The sequence below is a fragment of the Acipenser ruthenus genome, chromosome 25 (genome assembly GCF_902713425.1).
Source record: "Acipenser ruthenus chromosome 25, fAciRut3.2 maternal haplotype, whole genome shotgun sequence".
NCBI classification, from domain to species: domain Eukaryota; kingdom Metazoa; phylum Chordata; class Actinopteri; order Acipenseriformes; family Acipenseridae; genus Acipenser; species Acipenser ruthenus.
The window spans coordinates 219,055-241,655 of NC_081213.1; the positions used below are offsets into that span (position 1 = coordinate 219,055).

Here is a 22,601-nt window from a genome sequence, read left to right on the forward strand (position 1 = left end):
GCAAATCCACTGAAAAACGACCTGGCATACTTGCAGCAGCAGGAGGTTATGGGTTCTGAAATGTCATGGGCTCCGACTGCAGAACGTGCGCGCGCATGACCCCGCCCAGCAGCAGAAACAGGTAATGCACGCAAAGGGCAAAATACACGGTCGATAGCAGCTCAGTCTTGTGTTAAATCCTTGGCATGCAATACCTCATTACTCCACTGGAGGGCGCGGTTTTTACTTTTTTAAGTATTTTGTTTTTCCTGAAAATATAATTTTTTGTTTTTTGGCAAAAATACGTCAAGAAATAAACAAAATACAGCATCATTGACACAGTGTTAATTAAGACACCTGTGGAGAAAGGTTAGGGTTAGCCTCTTTCCTCAATTAACCCACTGTACCACCTCACTTCCGTTATCATTGTCCACATAGGAAATAAACAAAGTATTTGAGAACGGAAGGAGCCAGTCCTGCCAGGTGAGCAGCACAGCATGCTAGTGAATCATCACACTGCACCACTCAGCTCCATGGGAGAGTCCAGCACGGCTGAGACGATCTTATATCAGCCTCTTTATATTAGTAGTATGATGCTCAAGACCACTGACACCTTGTCCTGTATTGTAAAACCTAGTCTATCAAAAAGGGCAGTCTTTGAAAATGAAATGAAAGCACAGGCTCCTAACATGGGGTTTGAAGCCACTAACCTGGGCATAGCGAGCAGCCAGCTGGCTCTCCTGCTGCGTGAAACACATTATTACATTGTGTGATGTGGACCTGGGGACACGCTGTGATTCAGCTTGGTTTCATTGGTGACTTCAACTGGATTCAAAGCCTCTATAAGAAATGAAACTGTGTTCCCTGTAACACCCCCACTCCCGCCCCGCCCCGCCCCAATACAAGTTCAATGTCCAGAGTTCTTAGAAATCCATACTTCACAAGCAGCAGTTAAAAATGTAAGCAAACTGGAGAGTCAACGACGTGTTCTCTAATGCACAATACAAATGACTACCACCAAAAAGCGTGTCGGTCTTTCATCTTCTGAATAAACGTGTGGGTGAGATTTATGAAAGATGTCTGGTGATTAACGTTCTTATCAGAGTTAATCAGAGCCTCTTACCTCGGAGTGCAAACTGGCACTCTGGTGCGCAACGCGCCACAAACACAGTCCCGCCTCCAGCGTGCCATTCTCAGCGCAGACAGCGTTATTATTATTTGTTTATTTAGCAGACAGACGCCTTTATCCAAGGCGACTTACAGAGACTCGGGTGTGTGAACTATGCATCAGCTGCAAAGTCACTTACAACTACGTCTCACCCGAAAGACGGAGCACAAGGAGGTGACGTGACTTGCTCAGGGTCACACAATGAGTCAGTGGCTGAGGTGAGATTTGAACCGGGGACCTCCTGGTTACAAGCCCTTTTCTTTAACCACTGGACCACACAGCCTCACATATATATATATATATATATATACGTTATAACTACGTTTTCAAACACGCTTTCCCTTGACAAAGGCGCGTTAAACACACACCGAAACCTCGGGAGGTTGTCTCTCTCCGGTAAAAACGCGTGTCATTAGATACGTGTTTAATGCTTCTCTTCTGTACAGTCAATATTTGCAAATCTAACAATATGACATAAACCAAAGTACGCGCACCTCGCCCTGAGCCTCGACAGACACTGTACTGGGTGTGGCGGGGCATCAGAAACACAATCATATCACTGGGCTGCTTTAGGGACCGATATCGAGGCATTCGGTATGACTAGCAAACAGCCGACACAGTGGCCGGTACAATACACCCCACTTTCGATATGCATCAGTTATACAACTCAGAAATCCGTGCAATGTTCCACTGTTAATGAAAACCAGAGCCTGCAGACAGACAGCGGGCTCGCCTTATAAGGTGAAGTACTGGACTGAAAATGGGCGGAAGAAGCTGCGCCGCCGCGGTGACAGCTGGGAGTACCCTGGGCTACACAGGAAGAAAGACGGGAGGAGAGAGAGAGAGGGGGGTAGAAAGAGAGAGATTGAAATAGAGAACTACCGGAGCGCAAGAAAAGGTAAGCAGCAGCGGGGTGGGGTCCGGAAAAAGAGCCCCAAACTCGGGGATAGTGAGCTGGGAGGCGATGTTTATCCGACATTGAGAATGCGGGTCCAGTGAATTACTAAGCACGCTGCAGCCCAGTTATTATAAATACTCTGTAAAACCGTGTCCTATTTAATAATCGCTGTATAGTAAGGGGGGTGTTTGATTCACTTCACCCTGTAATATATTGGAAGTGTGTTAGAATAATATGCAGAATTTGAACTAGGCAAAAAACAAACTTAGTTTTATTTTTGCAACTGTGGCATAACTTGAGAGAGGCGGTGTCTGATTGGAGCTGCATCGCTAGGCTCATTACTCGAAACATGAAGCCCGGTTTATATGGTTGATTTGCTGTTGTGTGTAAGGCCGGTGGTCGTGGCGTGCAGCACAGCACAGCACAGCACAGGTATGTAATGTTGTTAAAGCCTGTTAGAGATCAGTGTACTCTACAGTGTGGCGTGCTGAATGAGAGATAGGGAAGGGGGAAGGAAGGCTGGCGTATCTGTGTGCAGTCCTGTGTTGACCCATTTCTGTTGCAGCAGCGTCCCTAATCATTCGACGCGGGGCCGGTTATGTTGCGCCGGGTTAGTACTTACAGTACCACCGGGCAATGCACAGACAGGCGCTGCTTCCGGGCACTGGGAGTTGGGTCTGATGTGGTTTACGATGTCTTGCAGGCACTTTGACCATGTGGATTTGATTAAACTTCAGTTAAAGTCAAGAACTGCACAGTACTCGTACTGTCCGGCAGCTGGACCTCCTGATTGACGCTCCCGACCCGATCGATGTCAGTGAAGTCTCGCCGGCTACACGGACAGGCCAGCTTGAACAGTCTGCATTTTATTTTAATGAAGAAGCTCGCTGCAGATGTTAAATGTGTCCTGAAACGTGCTCTCATGAGTGTGGCAGCTGAACTGCCTGGTGTCGGGGACTCTGTCAGTCAGTTAGCTCGGGTGTGGAGCGGAAGCGCCCAATTCATTTTGCAACAAACTAAATAAAAACACGTCCAGGCCTATATATATATAATATATATATATAATATATATTCGATTCAAGTGAAAGTTTTTTTTTCCTTATACGAAGTAACGAGGGGTCGGTACCGTGAGCCAGTTTGTAAGATATGGTTACATTAATAACGTTTCTAAAACTTGTAGGCCCTTCCTTATTATTTTCCGGGGGAAAAAAATCGCTGTGCAATGACTCGCCCACTACCGGGTTTGCAATGCCCGACACGCCTGTTTATACAGCGGTGCTCGTGTAACGCAGTGGCAGGTTCTCGGGCTATGCACTGCAGTGTGGATAATAATAATAATAATAATAATAATAATAATAATAATAATAATAATAATAATAATAATAATAATAATAATCGTCACGGGTGTGTTTTCTTGGTCGGTGTGCGGCGCGTTATATGTTATTTATATGAGAGGAGTGTCGTGTTCGACTCCATTCCCTCTAGTTCTGATCTCCTCCTCGCTTATTTCCTGTGTGTTGTGCAATGCGGACACGGTAAGCGGCGGGTGAGTTTCTCAAGAAAACTCAAACTAATTTTATATAAAAACCGAAAACCCCGCTCCCCCCGAATGGAACCCCGCACCCCCTCATCAGTAAGCGTCTCGTGGTGAAATAGAAACGTGCGTTTATATTTATAGCATTAGATCCATACGTACTTACAGGAAAGTTTGTATATTTACAAGCGTGTCTGTTAGCAGTTTCCAGATGTGTGTTGTTGTGTGTTCTGTGGTTATGGACACGATTAGATGAGTAAACGGGTCTGGGTTCTCTCAGTGTGGGAGATATCTCTCTGCGCCACGCTGTGTTCAGCTCCCTGTTATCGGCGTGTCTCTGTGAGGCACGAATGAATCCTCTCTTCAGCTCCTGACCTTGTTTCTTCTTTAGACTGCGCTGGATCAGGCTGCTACACGGACTCGGCGCTGTGCTGAGTGTGCGGACACGGCTACACCAGAATCCCATTGAAGCGTGTTTATTAGAGCTGCTCAGACCCGTTATTGCATTACTCCATACAGAAATCAGGGGAGGGTCGTTGGAGATGCTGATTCACCTTTCAGAGTGAAACACCTGAAGAAACAGCTGCTTGGGTTTGTGGTGATGGCTGCTTTCACACACAAACCCAAGCAGCTGCTGTTGTTGCTTCACTGGGAACGGTAAACCAGCCTGATCCACAGCAATCACCCTCCCCTGTGGAGAGCAGAGATCAGAAGAGTCGACTAATCGGTTCCTTCTACTCTCATGTTTATCAACATCGTCTCTGTTTAAACAGCGAGAAAGAACTTCTAACCCTGCCCCTCAAACAATAAAATAAAAACAGACACACACACTCTGACAGACAGACACAGACACACACACACACAGACAGACAGACACACTCTGACAGACAGACAGACACACACACTCTGACAGACAGACAGACACACACACTCTGACAGACAGACAGACACACACACTCTGACAGACAGACAGACACACACACTCTGACAGACAGACAGACACACACTCTGACAGACAGACAGACACACACTCTGACAGACAGACAGACACACACACACACTCTGACAGACACACACACACACACTCTGACAGACAGACAGACAGACACACTCTGACAGACAGACAGACACACTCTGACAGACAGACACACACACTCTGACAGACACACACACACTCTGACAGACAGACACACACACTCTCACACACACACTCTGACAGACACAGACAGAGGGATACGTTGTCTCTGGTTCTGAGCTGTGTAATACTGAATGTTTGCCTTGTGCAAGCGATGATCACAATGAACAGTCTGGTTGTATTAATGCTTGGCTCTCCAGCGCTGTTTGTTCAGATTCTAGAAGGTCCTGCCTGAAACACAGCAGCTGCTACAACACAGAGCCGCACAGGATTAGGAGGAAACTCGATCTGCGGGTAAACATTTGCATCCCTCAATGATGAGCCCCCTGTTTGCAGCCTAGGTCAGTGTGCTTGTGTCATTCCAGCAGGTGTGTCAAACACAGGGTAAGAGAGGCATCTGGGTGGCAGAAGCACACACACACACACCACACCCTGCATCACACACTGACGCACACGCACACACACAGACACTCGCACACTGACACTAGCACACAGACACTTCTGTAATAGACTTCATTGAGGGGAGTTCTGAACCCCAACTCTGGGTGCAGCAGCAGGGCTAGTGTGAGTTTGTAACCCTGCTCAAACTCCTGGCTCCTGATCATTTCAATATTAATAATAATACTAGACTTCACTGAGGGGAGCTCTGAACCCCAGGACTGGGTGCAGCAGCAGCAGGGCTAGTGTGAGTTTGTAACCCTGCTCAAACTCCTGGCTCCTGATCATTTCAATATTAATAATAATACTAGACTTCACTGAGGGGAGCTCTGAACCCCAGCTCTGGGTGCAGCTGGGCTCATGCCGGTTCGAAGTCCTCCCAGTCGTGATTGTTTTCAGGGCCGCTGTGTTCAGAGAGCATCGGGTGAGGCTGCATTCCTGTGCAGGCAGGTCTGTACCTGTGACTCGCTTGAGGAGGAGGATTTTTAAAATGTGTTCTGTGTTCTTCTCTTTTTATTCCTTTGTTTTGATATATTTTTCTAGAACTATTTCATGTTCATGTTTTTCAGTTTATTGTAATCTTTTGTTTTTATTGACGTGTGAAGTGCTTTGAGATCCTGCAGTATGAAAGGCCCTGTATAAATAAATAAACATGCTTACCTGAGGAGGGGTCTGTACACTGAGAGGGGAGGGGGGGTTGTGTGTGTTTCACACACACTTTGCAATGCAAAGTGCTGTCGCCTCCTGCTGGATTCGCATGCACATCACGTTTGTTTGCAGCTTATTTGGTTTGTAGTATTTCATGCGAGAACGGTTCCAGAACTAAAAATATGAAAACAGTCTTTACAATAGGCCAGGTTACTGTGTTAAACAGCAAATCAGAGCTGAGAGGTGTGAGTGTGTGCCAGACTGCACCCCCCCCAGAAACTGGAAAAACAACAACAGGAATATCTCCTCGAGGCCCCCCACAGGGACCCCAGTCACTGTCTGTCTCTGTCTCCGAGTCTCACTGTCCTCTCCTGTACCTCTCCGCAGGATCATGGCTGAGATGCAGGCACTAGTGGAGCGCTTGGAGCGGGTCGTGAGTCGGCTGGAGACTGTGGCCGGTTCTGGGCATGGCGAGGCAGGAGATTCTGCTGCGTCCGGAGGTAAGGAAGGAGGGAGGGATTGAATTGGATTGGAGACCGAGTCGCTCACACAGTGATATGGACAGGGTTTCACCTGCAGGGATGTGCAGTCTGGTGTTCCTGTCACACACATGCATGTACTGGTTGATCACAGCAGCTCTGTTACAGAAAGCTGCTGCTGCAGGAACAGGAAGCTGGGGTTAGAGTGATGCATGTCTGTACCGTCACACTTCCTGTGTGTGTGTGAGAGCGATATATTTAGTGCTTGTGTGTGTGTGGGGGTTAGTGTGGGTGTGTTTGTGTGCATGTTTTAAATGGTGGGTCTGTCTAGCCCTTGGTTTAATGCGAAGACAGACTCAGTCTGTTGGCTGTCTCAAAGTGAAACAGAGTCCCTCTGTGTGTCTATTTCTGGAAGAGCATTTCCTGTATTTTGAGGTTTGAATTCCGCTCGCCTGTCCTTGATGCAGATCCACAACCTGCAGCAACGCTAAATAAACTCTCAATGAAGTCACTTTCTAAAGTAAGTCATTTCCTCAGCTATCGCTGCCCTGGCATAACTGAGGTCTTGTACTAAAAATAAAACAATAAACACCATTTCCTTCGCCTTCAATATGCAATCCGCAACTATTAAACACTCGATAGTTTCACTAAAGGAAAGTAAATGACACTCCAGATTCTCTTAACATTTGTGAGAGCCCTACACCTGTGTACAAGCCTGCAGTTAACAGCAGTCTCTCCCTCCCCCTCTCAGATGTGGCTGCGTTCGTGGAGAGTTATGACTGCCTGCTGTCAGGCCCCGTGGCTGAGTACTACTCCCACAGCCAGCAGATAGGGGGCGATGTCCTGAAACACGTGAGTCAGACTCTATTAACAATGTGCCTGTGTTACCTGGGTGTGTGGCTGTATTACCTGTGTGTATTAACTGTGTGTCCTCTCTCTCTGTCTCTCTCCCCCTCCTGCAGGCTGACATGGTGAAGCTGGCTCTGACCTCACAGAGAGCGCTGCTGCTGAAGGCCTCGCGATGCCAGAAACCGTCCGAGGTGAGTCACCCCGCCCCCCAGCCCTGCTCCTCGCCCCCCAGCTTCCCGAACCCCACCCTGTCTTGTATACCCATTCTGAGCCCTGCTTTATAAACCCTGTGCCAGCCCCTAGTCCTGCTTTCTATAGCTACCCTCTCGACTCTCTGTCTCGGTGGCCGAGTGTTAATCAGGGATTAGTGTGTGTGAGAGTCTGAGATCAGTGAAGCTGAACTGCTCAACAAGTCTGTGCCATTGTGTGCAGGACAATAGGGAGGGGAGGGTAACGGAGCACAGTCCCACTGATGAATTATTAACATCAGTTGCATCATGTCAGTGCCTGCAGTCACACCTATCAGAGACACAATCTCTATTAGCTGCTCCCTCCTGTCCCCTCTCTCTGTATTAACACTGCCCTCCTCTCCCCTCTCTCTGTATTAACACTGCCCTCCTCTCCCCTCTCTCTGTATTAACACTGCCCTCCTCTCCCCCTCTCAGAGCGAGCTGGCTGCGCTGCTCAAGCCCGCCTCCACTCAGATCCAGCAGATCCAGGAGTTCCGGGAGCAGAACCGGAGCAGCAAGCAGTTCAACCACCTGTCAGCTGTGAGCGAGAGCATCCCCGCGTTGGGCTGGGTCGCCATGGTGAGAGACCAGAACCGGAACCAGGGGAGGGGAGGGGAGGGGAGGGGTTAGAGAGCATCCCCGTGCTGGGCTGGGTCGCCATGGTGAGAGACCAGAACCGGAACCAGGGGAGGGAGGGGAGGGGAGGGGTTAGAGAGCATCCCCACGCTGGGCTGGGTCACCTTGGTGAGAGACCAGAACCGGAACCAGGGGAGGGGAGGGGAGGGGAGGGGTTAGAGAGCTTCCCCACGCTGGGCTGGGTCGCCATGGTGAGAGACCAGAATCGGAGTACGCAGAGATGAATTCCTAAACCAGGCTGACTCCCTCCCTCCCTCTCTCTGTCAGAGCCCCAAGCCAGGCCCCTTTGTGAAGGAGATGAACGACGCTGCCATGTTCTACACCAACCGCGTCCTCAAGGAGTTCAAAGACACGTGAGTCTCTCCGTCTGTCTCAGTGTTTCTTTCTGCCTGGGTTTCGTCTGTGTGTCTGCCTGTCTGTGTCTCTAACCCCTGTCTGTGTGTCTGCCTGTCTCTGTGTCTCTGACCCGTCTGTGTGTCTCTGTCTCGCTCCGCAGGGATAAGAAGCATGTGGACTGGGTGAAGGCTTACCTGAGCATCTGGTCTGGACTGCAGGCTTACATCAAGGAGCACCACACCACGGGCCTGGCCTGGAGCAAGACAGTGAGTATTCAGTGTCCTACACACTGCTCCACTACACCCTATCCCCTACACACTGCGCCCTCTCTCTATACCCTACCCACTGCACCCTTACATCAAGGAGTATTTACAAAGGCCCCATACATTAGATAATTACTGTGATTAACCTGTCTGTTTCTCTGTGTCGCAGGGTCCCAAGGCCTCTCCTGCTCCTCCATCTGCTTGTGGAGCCCCGCCCCCTCCTGGCCCGCCCCCTCCTCCTGCTCCCGTCCAATCCTCATCCGGAGCCAGTGAGGACCGCTCCTCCCTCTTCGCTGAGATCAACAAGGGCGCCAACATCACCAAGGGTGAGTGGAGACTTGGTACAGCCATTCCCTCACAGACTGCCTTGCTTTTGGGTCAGTATTAATCATTGTTTCCCCCCCAGGTCTGAAGCACGTCGCCGATGATCAGAAGACCCACAAGAACCCGGCTCTGAAAGCCCAGGGGACTCCGGTCCGGAGCGGCCCCAAGCCCTTCAGCACCTCCAAACCAGCCGTCGCCACGAACAAACCGGCAGCCAAGAAAGAGCCACCCGTGCTGGAGCTGGATGGGAAGAAGTGGAGAGTGGTGAGTGAGGGGGGGGTGTGGCGGAGTGTCCCGCCCCTATTTATTATTATTTGTATTTTTGTTTGCGGCGCGGGTAAAAGCGCCGCGTCTTTTATTATTTATATTTAAAACCCTGTGAGGATGCATGACTGATCAGCTACTGATTATTTAACTAGCTGACAGTCATGCATCCTTACCAAACGCGTGCAGACTCTGGCCGAGGGGTAATAAGATAATTAACAACTAGTTAACCCCTCGGCCAGAGTATAAGAACCTGCAGCTGCCCGTTCTGCGGGGTGGTGTTTGTATAGAGGAGAGTACGGAGAGCGGAGAGAGCGAGCAGACGATAACAATTGCTAAAACGTGCTGGATTAGCCAGCACGACACTTACTTGTTTGTCTGTTTATTCGTTTGGCCCTCGTGCCCTTTTGTTTTGTGTTTTGTTGTTTTGTTAAAATCATTTGTTTTGTTTATTAAACACGCTGAGTGCCGTTGCACTCAGCTTCACCCGCCCATCCATTGTTTGGTTTCTGTACTTCCTGGTTGTGACGTCATCACACCTCACCACTGCGAGCCATCCTGCCACAGGGTGTTAGTCAGCTTATCACTGTTAAAAACTTTTGCACAGAGAGAAAGAGCAGAGGACACTTTAGGAAGCTGAGCAGCAGAGAGCTGTTCAGGATAGTCGAGAGGAGCTTTGCTACCTCTGTGTGTGTCGTGTCCATACAGATAGATATAGATATTGACTCGTCTCTCTGTCTCTGTTTTCAGGAGCTGTTCAGTTTCGATACAGATAGCTGTAGATATACCTGTACTGTAGATTTGGGCTGTGCTGGTATTCCCACTGTCTCTAACCCCGTCTCTCTCTCTCTCAGGAGCACCAGGAGAATGCGCAGGGGCTGGTGATCAGCGACACGGAGCTCAAGCAGGTGGTCTACGCCTTCAAGTGCACCGGCAGCACCCTGCAGATCAAGGGCAAGATCAACTCTATCACCCTGGGTGAGCAGGGGGACAGGGGGGCTAGTGTCTGTCTCTGTCTCCCTCTCACTCCTTCTGTGTCTCACTCCTCTCTGTGTCACTCTCACTCTCCCTCACTCTGCAGATAACTGTAAGAAGGTGGGGCTGGTGTTTGATGACGTGGTCGGGATTGTAGAGGTGATCAACTGCAAGGATGTCAAGATCCAGGTACACAAAAAGAACTGCACAGCTAATACTGTATAACTACACTGCTACACCACTGTAACCCTGCTGTACCCCGTTCTCAGTGCCCTACTGTAACCACCTGGTCCCTGGTCTCTGGTCTCTGTTCCCTGCTGTAACCACCTGGACCCTGTTGTAACCCCCTGGTCTCTGGTCCCTGCTGTAACCCCCTGGTCTCTGGTCCCTGCTGTAACCCCCTGGTCTCTGGTCCCTGCTGTAACCCCTTCTCTGCTCCCCTCAGGTCCTGGGGAAGGTCCCCACCATCTCCATCAACAAGACGGACGGCTGCCACGTGTACCTCAGCCCCACCTCCCTGAGCTGCGAGGTGGTGAGCGCCAAGAGCTCCGAGATGAACGTGCTGGTGCCCGGCGAGGGCGGGGATTTCGTGAGTGTACCCCTTTTATATACACACCGAGAGACGGAGACACACACATACACACACACACACACACACACACACACACACAGAGCTCCAAGATGAACGTGCTGGTGCCCGGCGAGGGCAGGGATTTCGTGAGTGTACCCCCTTTTTATATACACACCGAGAGACAGAGACACACACACACAGAGCTCCGAGATGAACGTGCTGGTGCCCGGCGAGGGCGGGGATTTCGTGAGTGTACCCCTTTTATATACACACCGAGAGACGGAGACACACACATACACACACACACACACACACACACACACACACAGAGCTCCAAGATGAACGTGCTGGTGCCCGGCGAGGGCGGGGAGTTTGTGAGTGTACCCCCTTTTATATACACACCGAGAGACAGAGACACACACACACACACACACACACACACAGAGAGCTCCGAGATGAACGTGCTGGTGCCCGGCGGGGAGTTTGTGAGTGTACCCCCTTTTATATACACACCGAGAGAGACACACACACACACAGAGAGAGAGCTCCGAGATGAACGTGCTGGTGCCCGGCGGGGAGTTTGTGAGTGTACCCCCTTTTATATACACACCGAGAGAGACACACACACACACAGAGAGAGCTCCGAGATGAACGTGCTGGTGCCCAGCGAGGGCGGGGAGTTTGTGAGTGTACCCCCTTTTATATACACACCGAGAGAGACACACACACACACAGAGAGAGAGCTCCGAGATGAACGTGCTGGTGCCCGGCGGGGAGTTTGTGAGTGTACCCCCTTTTATATACACACCGAGAGAGACACACACACACACAGAGAGAGCTCCGAGATGAACGTGCTGGTGCCCAGCGAGGGCGGGGAGTTTGTGAGTGTACCCCCTTTTATATACACACCGAGAGAGACACACACACACACAGAGAGAGAGCTCCGAGATGAACGTGCTGGTGCCCGGCGGGGAGTTTGTGAGTGTACCCCCTTTTATATACACACCGAGAGAGACACACACACACACAGAGAGAGAGCTCCGAGATGAACGTGCTGGTGCCCAGCGAGGGCGGGGAGTTTGTGAGTGTACCCCCTTTTATATACACACCGAGAGAGACACACACACACACAGAGAGAGAGCTCCGAGATGAACGTGCTGGTGCCCGGCGGGGAGTTTGTGAGTGTACCCCCTTTTATATACACACCGAGAGAGACACACACACACACAGAGAGAGAGCTCCGAGATGAACGTGCTGGTGCCCAGCGAGGGCGGGGAGTTTGTGAGTGTACCCCCTTTTATATACACACCGAGAGAGACACACACACACACAGAGAGAGAGCTCCGAGATGAACGTGCTGGTGCCCGGCGGGGAGTTTGTGAGTGTACCCCCTTTTATATACACACCGAGAGAGACACACACACACACAGAGAGAGCTCCGAGATGAACGTGCTGGTGCCCGGCGAGGGCGGGGAGTTTGTGAGTGTACCCCCTTTTATATACACACCGAGAGAGACACACACACACACAGAGAGAGAGCTCCGAGATGAACGTGCTGGTGCCCGGCGAGGGCGGGGAGTTTGTGAGTGTACCCCCTTTTATATACACACCGAGAGAGACACACACACACACAGAGAGAGAGCTCCGAGATGAACGTGCTGGTGCCCGGCGGGGAGTTTGTGAGTGTACCCCCTTTTATATACACACCGAGAGAGACACACACACACACAGAGAGAGAGCTCCGAGATGAACGTGCTGGTGCCCGGCGGGGAGTTTGTGAGTGTACCCCCTTTTATATACACACCGAGAGAGACACACACACACACAGAGAGAGAGCTCCGAGATGAACGTGCTGGTGCCCGGCGAGGGCGGGGAGTTTGTGAGTGTACCCCCTTTTATATACACACCGAGAGAGACACACACACACACAGAGAGAGCTCCGAGATGAACGTGCTGGTGCCCGGCGAGGGCGGGGAGTTTGTGAGTGTACCCCCTTTTATATACACACCGAGAGAGACACACACACACACAGAGAGAGAGCTCCGAGATGAACGTGCTGGTGCCCGGCGAGGGCGGGGAGTTTGTGAGTGTACCCCCTTTTATATACACACCGAGAGAGACACACACACACACAGAGAGAGCTCCGAGATGAACGTGCTGGTGCCCGGCGAGGGCGGGGAGTTTGTGAGTGTACCCCCTTTTATATACACACCGAGAGAGACACACACACACACAGAGAGAGAGCTCCGAGATGAACGTGCTGGTGCCCGGCGAGGGCGGGGAGTTTGTGAGTGTACCCCCTTTTATATACACACCGAGAGAGACACACACACACACAGAGAGAGAGCTCCGAGATGAACGTGCTGGTGCCCGGCGAGGGCGGGGAGTTTGTGAGTGTACCCCCTTTTATATACACACCGAGAGAGACACACACACACACACACACACACACACACACACAGAGAGAGCTCCGAGATGAACGTGCTGGTGCCCGGCGAGGGCGGGGAGTTTGTGAGTGTACCCCCTTTTATATACACACCGAGAGAGACACACACACACACAGAGAGAGAGCTCCGAGATGAACGTGCTGGTGCCCGGCGAGGGCGGGGAGTTTGTGAGTGTACCCCCTTTTATATACACACCGAGAGAGACACACACACACACAGAGAGAGAGCTCCGAGATGAACGTGCTGGTGCCCGGCGAGGGCGGGGAGTTTGTGAGTGTACCCCCTTTTATATACACACCGAGAGAGACACACACACACACAGAGAGAGAGCTCCGAGATGAACGTGCTGGTGCCCGGCGAGGGCGGGGAGTTTGTGAGTGTACCCCCTTTTATATACACACCGAGAGAGACACACACACACACAGAGAGAGAGCTCCGAGATGAACGTGCTGGTGCCCGGCGAGGGCGGGGAGTTTGTGAGTGTACCCCCTTTTATATACACACCGAGAGAGACACACACACACACAGAGAGAGCTCCGAGATGAACGTGCTGGTGCCCGGCGAGGGCGGGGAGTTTGTGAGTGTACCCCCTTTTATATACACACCGAGAGAGACACACACACACACAGAGAGAGAGCTCCGAGATGAACGTGCTGGTGCCCGGCGAGGGCGGGGAGTTTGTGAGTGTACCCCCTTTTATATACACACCGAGAGAGACACACACACACACAGAGAGAGAGCTCCGAGATGAACGTGCTGGTGCCCGGCGAGGGTGGGGACTTTGTGAGTGTACCCCCTTTTTATATACACACCGAGATGAAAGTTCTTGTGCCCAGGAGAAACAGACGGATGAACATTTCTAATTTATTCGTGTTCTCCGTTATATTTGATCTATTTATTTTATTTTTTCACAGACGGAGCTGCCAGTTCCGGAGCAGTTCAAGACAGTGTGGAACGGCAGCAAGCTGGTCACCACGGCGACAGAGATCGCAGGATAGAGGGGGACCACCCCTCCCCCCTTCCCCAAGCACCCAATCACAGAGTGGCACAGCATCCATTGGCTTCCATCATCAAATCGGAGAACAGCTTGCTTTTTAATCTGCATTCCTTCATCCAATCAAAAAGCAGCTTTCTCTAATGGGCATTCCTAAATCCAATCGCAGATTTCTCTCTCTCTTTTGGGGGGTGGGGACTGGGAGGTATACTATCCAATCTGCTGCCTCTGTGCCAGGGGGCGAGGGGAGGACATGTGTACTCAGATATGCAACTGCACATTACACCTCACCTGTCATTCCTTTACAATCATTAATCTATTCATTCCTTCATTAGAAGAATAATAATAAATAAAATGCTAGTTTCATGTTTTTTGTTTATATATAAAAATGAATAAATTAAATCTCCCATGGCCTTGGTCTCCCCGGACTCGAGTGGGTTTTCTGTGTGATTTTAGTCTCGTTTCTGCGGGAGGGAGACTGGCTTGGCGGTTCCTATAACAGATGCAGCCGGGACTGTGCCTGCTCTGTGTTTCTGCTCTTCTTTGATTTCAGAGTCCGGTTGAATCTCAGCGGCACACGCATGCAGCACTTATCTTTTTTGTTTAGCTTCTTAAAAGCTGAAACGGGGGCTTTCAGACGCACCGCGGACGTTTAGAGAGGCAAGGAGTTTTCAGAGTGGTTTGTGGAGTATCGGTTCGGGGTGCGTGGAGATGGAGATGATCGTGATATTAATAATATAAATGCATCTTGTCTGTTTGCATGGGTTCCTCCGCAGGGATAGCGTGAACGTTTAGAGAGAGGTTTGAGGAGTTGGAGGTGATAGTGATATTAATAATATAAATGCATTTTGTCTGTTTGCATGGGTTCCTCCGCACTCCGACAGCGTGGGGAGCTCCCGTGTGATTCGATTGGGTTAGATCTGGTTTAGAGGTTGTTCGTTTAAATAACGGTTTGCAGTTCCGGTCTGTTTGCCTTCAGAAAGTTTGTAGCGAGGTAGGTGACCGAGGAGAGATTGAGTTTGAAATCGAGGGACCGGAGCGCTTTTATTATTAATCGTTACTTACCAATCACTAAACATGCCTTTACTGTATTAAAATAGAGCGGAATTGGGGAGAGAGAGAAGGGAAGAGACAGCTAGTGGAAGCACTTAGTACACAGACGTTCATTAATAAAATAAACTAAAATGTACATTGGAACTGATCTTACCATCCCCAGTGCTAGTCTCTCTTCCTCTCCATCTCTGTAGGGCTCTGCTTCTCTTACTGTACTGGGAGGGAGGTGGGGGGCAGGTTTATAGGGACTCTCGTGGTTGTTTTTTTATATTCAGTTGATTTTTCTGTTATAGTTCCAGCGCTGAGCTGCATTAACGCCCCCCTCTCTCTCTCTCTGTCTCTTTTGCTTCAGTTTTAACTTCTTCTTTGTATAATTTTTTGCCCTGAAATAATCATTGGAGGAGGAGGAGGATATTTACAGAAAAGATGCAATAAAAACCCGCTAGATTTGCTGAGCAGCTGTCCTGACTGGTTTCTTGGGAAGGGTTTAGGGAGGGTTCCTGGGAATTGGGAGTTGGATCAGAACCACGGTGACCCAACCTGGACTGGGCCGGTGGTGTAATAAGAATATGCAAATACACCTTACATCTGAAGCTAAGCACATCTACCTAAAAAAAAAAAAAGCCAAAAAGATTATATTAGTAATAAGAAGATATAGCTTTCGACACATCTGTTGAAGTGTTTTTATTTCAAAATTAAAAACTAAAGCAGATCACAATGAATGATGCATCTATTTGTTTTTTAAATGTATTATTATTATTACTGTATGTATTTCTTCATGAGGAATATAAAGACTGTGTCTCAATCAGTGCATCACAGCTAGGGGGTGCTGCTGGGTTAGATAGGGCTAGAAACAGGATGAAAAATGAAATGTTATGCATATTAAAAAATACAAAACATTTCATTGCAAAAATAAGTATAGATTATATTATCATTATTATTATTTTTTTGTTCTATTATTGTTCTGAATTATTCTTTTTAAAGCAATGCAATTTGTTTTGAGTGGCGGAAAGCAGCAGGTTAACGTGGGGCTAGTGCAGCGCAGAGAGCCTCACTTCACTGCTGGAGGGGACCCCCTGGAGTCCTGGGCAGGGGAAGGGGCTCCCCTCAGTGCAGGTAGGGAAGGATGTTTGTGTTGAACCAGGCGTCTGTGAACTGCAGGTGGTCTCCGTCAGAGGAGAGAAACACCAGCTTCCCTGCCTTATCCAGGGCCTGCAGACCCAGCCGATCCTACAGAGGGAGAGGAGAGCCAGTTACACACAGAGAGAGAGAAACAGAAACATTCTATCAAGCTGCTGGCAGAAAGAAAACAATGGTTTCTGATGTAAAAGGTAGCATTTCAATACTAGTACTGTTACTGTGAGAGTGGTTTGAATGGTTTTGTGTGAGAGGGGTACCTCCTTGTACAGAGCGCTCTCCTGCAGTCTGAGTGGTTTGAATGGTTTTGTGTGAGAGGGTTACCTCCTTGTACAGAGCGCTCTCCTGCAGTCTGAGTGGTTTGAATGGTTTTGTGTGAGAGGGGTACCTCCTTGTACAGAGCGCTCTCCTGCAGTCTGAGTGGTTTGAATGGTTTTGTGTGAGAGGGGTACCTCCTTGTACAGAGCGCTCTCCTGCAGTCTGAGTGGTTTGAATGGTTTTGTGTGAGAGGGGTACCTCCTTGTACAGAGCGCTCTCCTGCAGTCTGAGTGGTTTGAATGGTTTTGTGTGAGAGGGGTACCTCCTTGTACAGCGTGCTCTCCTGCAGTCTGAGTGGTTTGAATGGTTTTGTGTGAGAGGGTTACCTCCTTGTACAGAGCGCTCTCCTGCAGTCTGAGTGGTTTGAATGGTTTTGTGTGAGAGGGGTACCTCCTTGTACAGAGCGCTCTCCTGCAGTCTGAGTGGTTTGAATGGTTTTGTGTGAGAGGGGTACCTCCTTGTACAGAGCGCTCTCCTGCAGTCTGAGTGGTTTGAATGGTTTTGTGTGAGAGGGGTACCTCCTTGTACAGAGCGCTCTCCTGCAGTCTGAGTGGTTTGAATGGTTTTGTGTGAGAGGGGTACCTCCTTGTACAGAGCGCTCTCCTGCAGTCTGAGTGGTTTGAATGGTTTTGTGTGAGAGGGGTACCTCCTTGTACAGCGTGCTCTCCTGCAGTCTGAGTGGTTTGAATGGTTTTGTGTGAGAGGGGTACCTCCTTGTACAGAGCGCTCTCCTGCAGTCTGAGTGGTTTGAATGGTTTTGTGTGAGAGGGGTACCTCCTTGTACAGAGCGCTCTCCTGCAGTCTGAGTGGTTTGAATGGTTTTGTGTGAGAGGGGTACCTCCTTGTACAGAGCGCTCTCCTGCAGTCTGAGTGGTTTGAATGGTTTTGTGTGAGAGGGGTACCTCCTTGTACAGAGCGCTCTCCTGCAGTCTGAGTGGTTTGAATGGTTTTGTGTGAGAGGGGTACCTCCTTGTACAGAGCGCTCTCCTGCAGTCTGAGTGGTTTGAATGGTTTTGTGTGAGAGGGGTACCTCCTTGTACAGAGCGCTCTCCTGCAGTCTGAGTGGTTTGAATGGTTTTGTGTGAGAGGGGTACCTCCTTGTACAGAGCGCTCTCCTGCAGTCTGAGTGGTTTGAATGGTTTTGTGTGAGAGGGTTACCTCCTTGTACAGAGCGCTCTCCTGCAGTCTGAGTGGTTTGAATGGTTTTGTGTGAGAGGGGTACCTCCTTGTACAGAGCGCTCTCCTGCAGTCTGAGTGGTTTGAATGGTTTTGTGTGAGAGGGTTACCTCCTTGTACAGAGCGCTCTCCTGCAGTCTGAGTGGTTTGAATGGTTTTGTGTGAGAGGGTTACCTCCTTGTACAGAGCGCTCTCCTGCAGTCTGAGTGGTTTGAATGGTTTTGTGTGAGAGGGTTACCTCCTTGTACAGAGCGCTCTCCTGCAGTCTGAGTGGTTTGAATGGTTTTGTGTGAGAGGGGTACCTCCTTGTACAGCGTGCTCTCCTGCAGTCTGAGTGGTTTGAATGGTTTTGTGTGAGAGGGTTACCTCCTTGTACAGAGCGCTCTCCTGCAGTCTGAGTGGTTTGAATGGTTTTGTGTGAGAGGGTTACCTCCTTGTACAGAGCGCTCTCCTGCAGTCTGAGTGGTTTGAATGGTTTTGTGTGAGAGGGGTACCTCCTTGTACAGAGCGCTCTCCTGCAGTCTGAGTGGTTTGAATGGTTTTGTGTGAGAGGGTTACCTCCTTGTACAGAGCGCTCTCCTGCAGTCTGAGTGGTTTGAATGGTTTTGTGTGAGAGGGTTACCTCCTTGTACAGAGCGCTCTCCTGCAGTCTGAGTGGTTTGAATGGTTTTGTGTGAGAGGGTTACCTCCTTGTACAGAGCGCTCTCCTGCAGTCTGAGTGGTTTGAATGGTTTTGTGTGAGAGGGTTACCTCCTTGTACAGAGCGCTCTCATGCAGTCTGAGTGGTTTGAATGGTTTTGTGTGAGAGGGGTACCTCCTTGTACAGCGTGCTCTCCTGCAGTCTGAGTGGTTTGAATGGTTTTGTGTGAGAGGGGTACCTCCTTGTACAGAGCGCTCTCCTGCAGTCTGAGTGGTTTGAATGGTTTTGTGTGAGAGGGGTACCTCCTTGTACAGAGCGCTCTCCTGCAGTCTGAGTGGTTTGAATGGTTTTGTGTGAGAGGGGTACCTCCTTGTACAGAGCGCTCTCCTGCAGTCTGAGTGGTTTGAATGGTTTTGTGTGAGAGGGGTACCTCCTTGTACAGAGCGCTCTCCTGCAGTCTGAGTGGTTTGAATGGTTTTGTGTGAGAGGGTTACCTCCTTGTACAGAGCGCTCTCCTGCAGTCTGAGTGGTTTGAATGGTTTTGTGTGAGAGGGGTACCTCCTTGTACAGAGCGCTCTCATGCAGTCTGAGTGGTTTGAATGGTTTTGTGTGAGAGGGGTACCTCCTTGTACAGAGCGCTCTCCTGCAGTCTGAGTGGTTTGAATGGTTTTGTGTGAGAGGGGTACCTCCTTATACAGAGCGCTCTCCTGCAGTCTGAGTGGTTTGAATGGTTTTGTGTGAGAGGGTTACCTCCTTGTACAGAGCGCTCTCCTGCAGAGTCTCGGTCTCCTTCGCCTGGCCCGGCTTGTAGAATCCAAACCACTGAGAGAGAGAGAGAGAGAGAGATCTTTATAAATACACTGACAAAGCTGGACTAACACTACACAGAGAGTGAGAAGCAGTCAGGTGAGGAACGGAACTTCATAAAAACGCTGCGACAGATGCAGCCCTACAGCACCTAACCGGCAGTGCTTTTATAGCTGCTGAAGACCTGAGCAGTTAAACAAGCAGAGTGGCTCTGAGCAGCGATTTCACTTCCTCCTGGTGACCGCGGAGGAAACTGCAAACAGGAATGATTCCCCTTTCTGAACCGGACTGACATTTCAAAAAGCCGATGTGAAATCTCCAGACAGATATCAGAGACTCACACAGACAGACAGAGCGATAGTCTCACCCCTGTCCTCGGACAGACAGACAGACAGACAGACAGACTCTCACCTCAGAGTCAATGGGCTCCACCATGGAGTCCCGGAGGAACTTGACCATCACGAAGCTGCGCAGAGCCTGCAGGTTCTTCTTGTAGGACTCATTCAGCACCTGGGGAGAGAGACACAGAGGCACAGACCTTACAACACAAACCACAACTATAACCCAAACTGGAAGAAACCGAGTCAAGCAGACAAGCGCTCCGGATCTAGTGCCGCCTTCTCTTCCTGTAATCTGACTGCTTACTTTTAGAATCTCTTATTATTTTTCTCAATTACTAATCACTGCCGAGACAATGGTCTCATTCTGAATTGCAATGGAGAGATTGTGTGGAGAGTCTTGTGAGCTAAGCGTGTGATGCCAGCTGAGCCCTTGGATCCCCACTGAGTGAACGCTGTGCAGGGTTAGTGCACGGACAGGAGGAAGGGAGGGAGGGCTGTGTGGGACTCACCCTCTCCTGGTTGATGTCAGCGAGGAACAGGCTGTGGTTCCGGTACAGCTCCTCATTGAGCGGGTCGTGCCAGTACTGAGCCTGCACCAGACTGGAGAGAGAGAGAGAGAGAGAGAGAACGAACATCACCACATGCTGAACAAACTGCTTTCCCTATCAAATTGCTTTGGGATTAAAAACAAACAAATCTTACAGACCGATATCATTACACATACACAGGCAGACAGACCGACATGTAAAGAAGTTAAGAAATAAAAGGCAGACAAACACACACAAACAGACATCAAGATTTCAAGACAGACAGACAGACAGACACACACACAGACAGAGATCAAGATTTCAAGACAGACAGACAGAAACATATACCGACATCAAGATTTCAAGACAGACAGACACACAGAAGGGGGAGGCTGGTCCTTACTGGTTCTGCACCATCCCGGTGTACGCGCCAGAGTTGAGCATCTTGCGGATCCAGTCACAGATATGAGAGCTCTGGCCAGGACAGTGGGGGAGCCCGTACACTCCTGAGAGAGAGGGAGCACAGGGAGTGTGGTTTGAAGCCGTAAATATAATGATGAAAGTCAATGCAAAAACCTTGCAAGCACAGTACTGTGTGAATGTGAGTGAGTGCCTGTCTGTCTGTACCTTGGTGCTGTCCTCCGATGGAGATCAGGTTCCTCATTGGGGGAGAAGGACACCTCTGAGCCACCGCCCTCCTGGAGAGAGAGAGAGTCAGACCTTGAAGTGTGATCCCTGTTTCAATAGGAGGGTGAGGGGGTGTACTCACAGGAACTGCCCCCCCTGTGAGAAGCCCATGGCGTTGTACCCCTCTTTCAGCTGGGGGTCTCGAGCCAGCGTGTCGCACACCAGAGACACCTGATCATTGACGTTCATGAAGAACCCATTCTCTGTGTCCTGAGAGAGAGATGTAGTTTATAACAGAAACTAAAGAGATGCATCTATCCACACACACACTCGCACGCACACACACACACACACACATACTCTCACACACAGCTCCATCAGCATCAGCATCACAATCACACACTCCAACCTGCTCGGTCTGCCCTTTCCATCAGTCCCACCCAGCATTGCCGTTACCTCGACAACGGTTTTCCCGATCTCCAGGGACAGCACGTAGATCCCAGGAATCTTGATCTCCACCATCTTCTTCACAGCGCCCATGCTGAGCGGGTTACAGCAGCTGTCACCTGAGAGAGGAACACCACACACCCCGATTCCTTCAGTCTAATAAAACATGCTGCAGACAACTAAAGCTGAGGGAACACGAAGCCACTCTGTGGCTCGGAACTTGGTTTCAGGACTCTGCACAGAAACACGGGCGGAGACTTGGGGTTTGATACGGCAAAGTTGCCTCAGACTAGGTCTCCCGGTGGTCTCCTGGAAGCAGGTTTCAAGCCGCTATTCCTGAAAAAGTGGCGTCATGTTCCCAGGGCTTTAGGTGCATTCAGCAGCTCTGGGATGCACCATGCTTTGTGATTGTGGACCAGAGTGTGTCAATCTCTATGTCTCTCTAGCATCACTGATCCAGTCTGCGTATTAACTATAGTGATCTACAGCTCCCGCACCGCCTCCATTCACACACATAAACGCCTTCTCTGAAATGCACAGGAATTATTTTTATAGGTAAGTGGATTTAAAGGTGATCTCCATGCGCGAGTCAGTATCGATTCCTCAAAACAAACTGTCTTCCTGTGTGTGTGCGGCGGTACTTTCCGCTTGCTGGGGATATAACAGCACGACTTCTCATCCCGGGCAAACTGCAGTGTGCCAGTACTGTACTGTACTGTACTGCACTGCACTGTACTGTACTGCACTGCACTGTACTGTAGTTTTATTCCTTTAAAAAAACATGTATATTAACTGAGATATAAATTAAATCATTTAATTAATTGCATGACAGAATTCACACCACCACGAACTCTACGGAATCCATTCTGACGTCACAGCAGTGACTTCCTCATTTTAGTTGATCAGTCCTTGAACAATAATATAAATATTGTGCGTCTCACCCATTCCATGCCACAGAACCAGCGGCACCGTCCCGTTCGCTCCCCGAACCGAGCCGAACACGGCGAAAAACAAACATGAGGCGAGGAGAAGCTGCAGGTCGGAAGCAGACATGTTCAGACAGACAGACAGCTTGACAGCGACTTCATCCGAATCACCTGAGACTGAGACGGAAGAATAAATATAAACAACACGGGGTCGAACCACGTGGTCCGGGTGAGCGCAACTCATCACGTGTCGAGGGAGCCCGGCTGAGCAGAGACAGAGAACGAATAAAGTTTTTGAGATTTTTTTAGAATTACACTTTTCACTAACCCTATATACAAGTAGACTTACATTCCTGCACATGTTATTATATTACAGTGAATGAGACACCCGACACTGCTGAAAAAAAGGCAGTGTGGAAAGTAAAACGATATTA

At 49.8% G+C, this 22,601-nt stretch overlaps 2 protein-coding genes across 2 annotated transcripts; one reads left to right on the plus strand and one right to left on the minus strand.

Annotated features, from left to right (window-relative positions):
• Positions 1 to 1,934: 1,934 nt before the first annotated feature.
• On the plus strand, positions 1,935 to 15,676 carry cap1 (CAP, adenylate cyclase-associated protein 1 (yeast)). The gene is made up of 13 exons (XM_058999324.1): positions 1,935 to 2,045; positions 6,188 to 6,300; positions 7,031 to 7,131; positions 7,242 to 7,319; positions 7,794 to 7,937; positions 8,262 to 8,347; positions 8,491 to 8,596; positions 8,763 to 8,919; positions 9,000 to 9,181; positions 10,036 to 10,159; positions 10,263 to 10,345; positions 10,602 to 10,745; positions 14,089 to 15,676. Exons 2-13 carry the CDS (start codon positions 6,192 to 6,194, stop codon positions 14,170 to 14,172), a joined length of 1,398 nt encoding a protein of 465 aa, XP_058855307.1. The 5' UTR covers positions 1,935 to 2,045; positions 6,188 to 6,191; the 3' UTR covers positions 14,173 to 15,676.
• A 214-nt stretch (positions 15,677 to 15,890) lies between these two features.
• Positions 15,891 to 22,400, minus strand: ppt1 (palmitoyl-protein thioesterase 1 (ceroid-lipofuscinosis, neuronal 1, infantile)). The gene is made up of 9 exons (XM_058999325.1): positions 22,183 to 22,400; positions 21,251 to 21,360; positions 20,937 to 21,064; positions 20,795 to 20,865; positions 20,571 to 20,673; positions 20,150 to 20,240; positions 19,711 to 19,809; positions 19,243 to 19,314; positions 15,891 to 16,451 (listed from the first exon to the last, which is right to left on the minus strand). The coding sequence occupies exons 1-9, from the start codon at positions 22,292 to 22,294 to the stop codon at positions 16,329 to 16,331; spliced, it is 909 nt and encodes a 302-aa protein (XP_058855308.1). The 5' UTR covers positions 22,295 to 22,400; the 3' UTR covers positions 15,891 to 16,328.
• Positions 22,401 to 22,601: the final 201 nt, after the last annotated feature.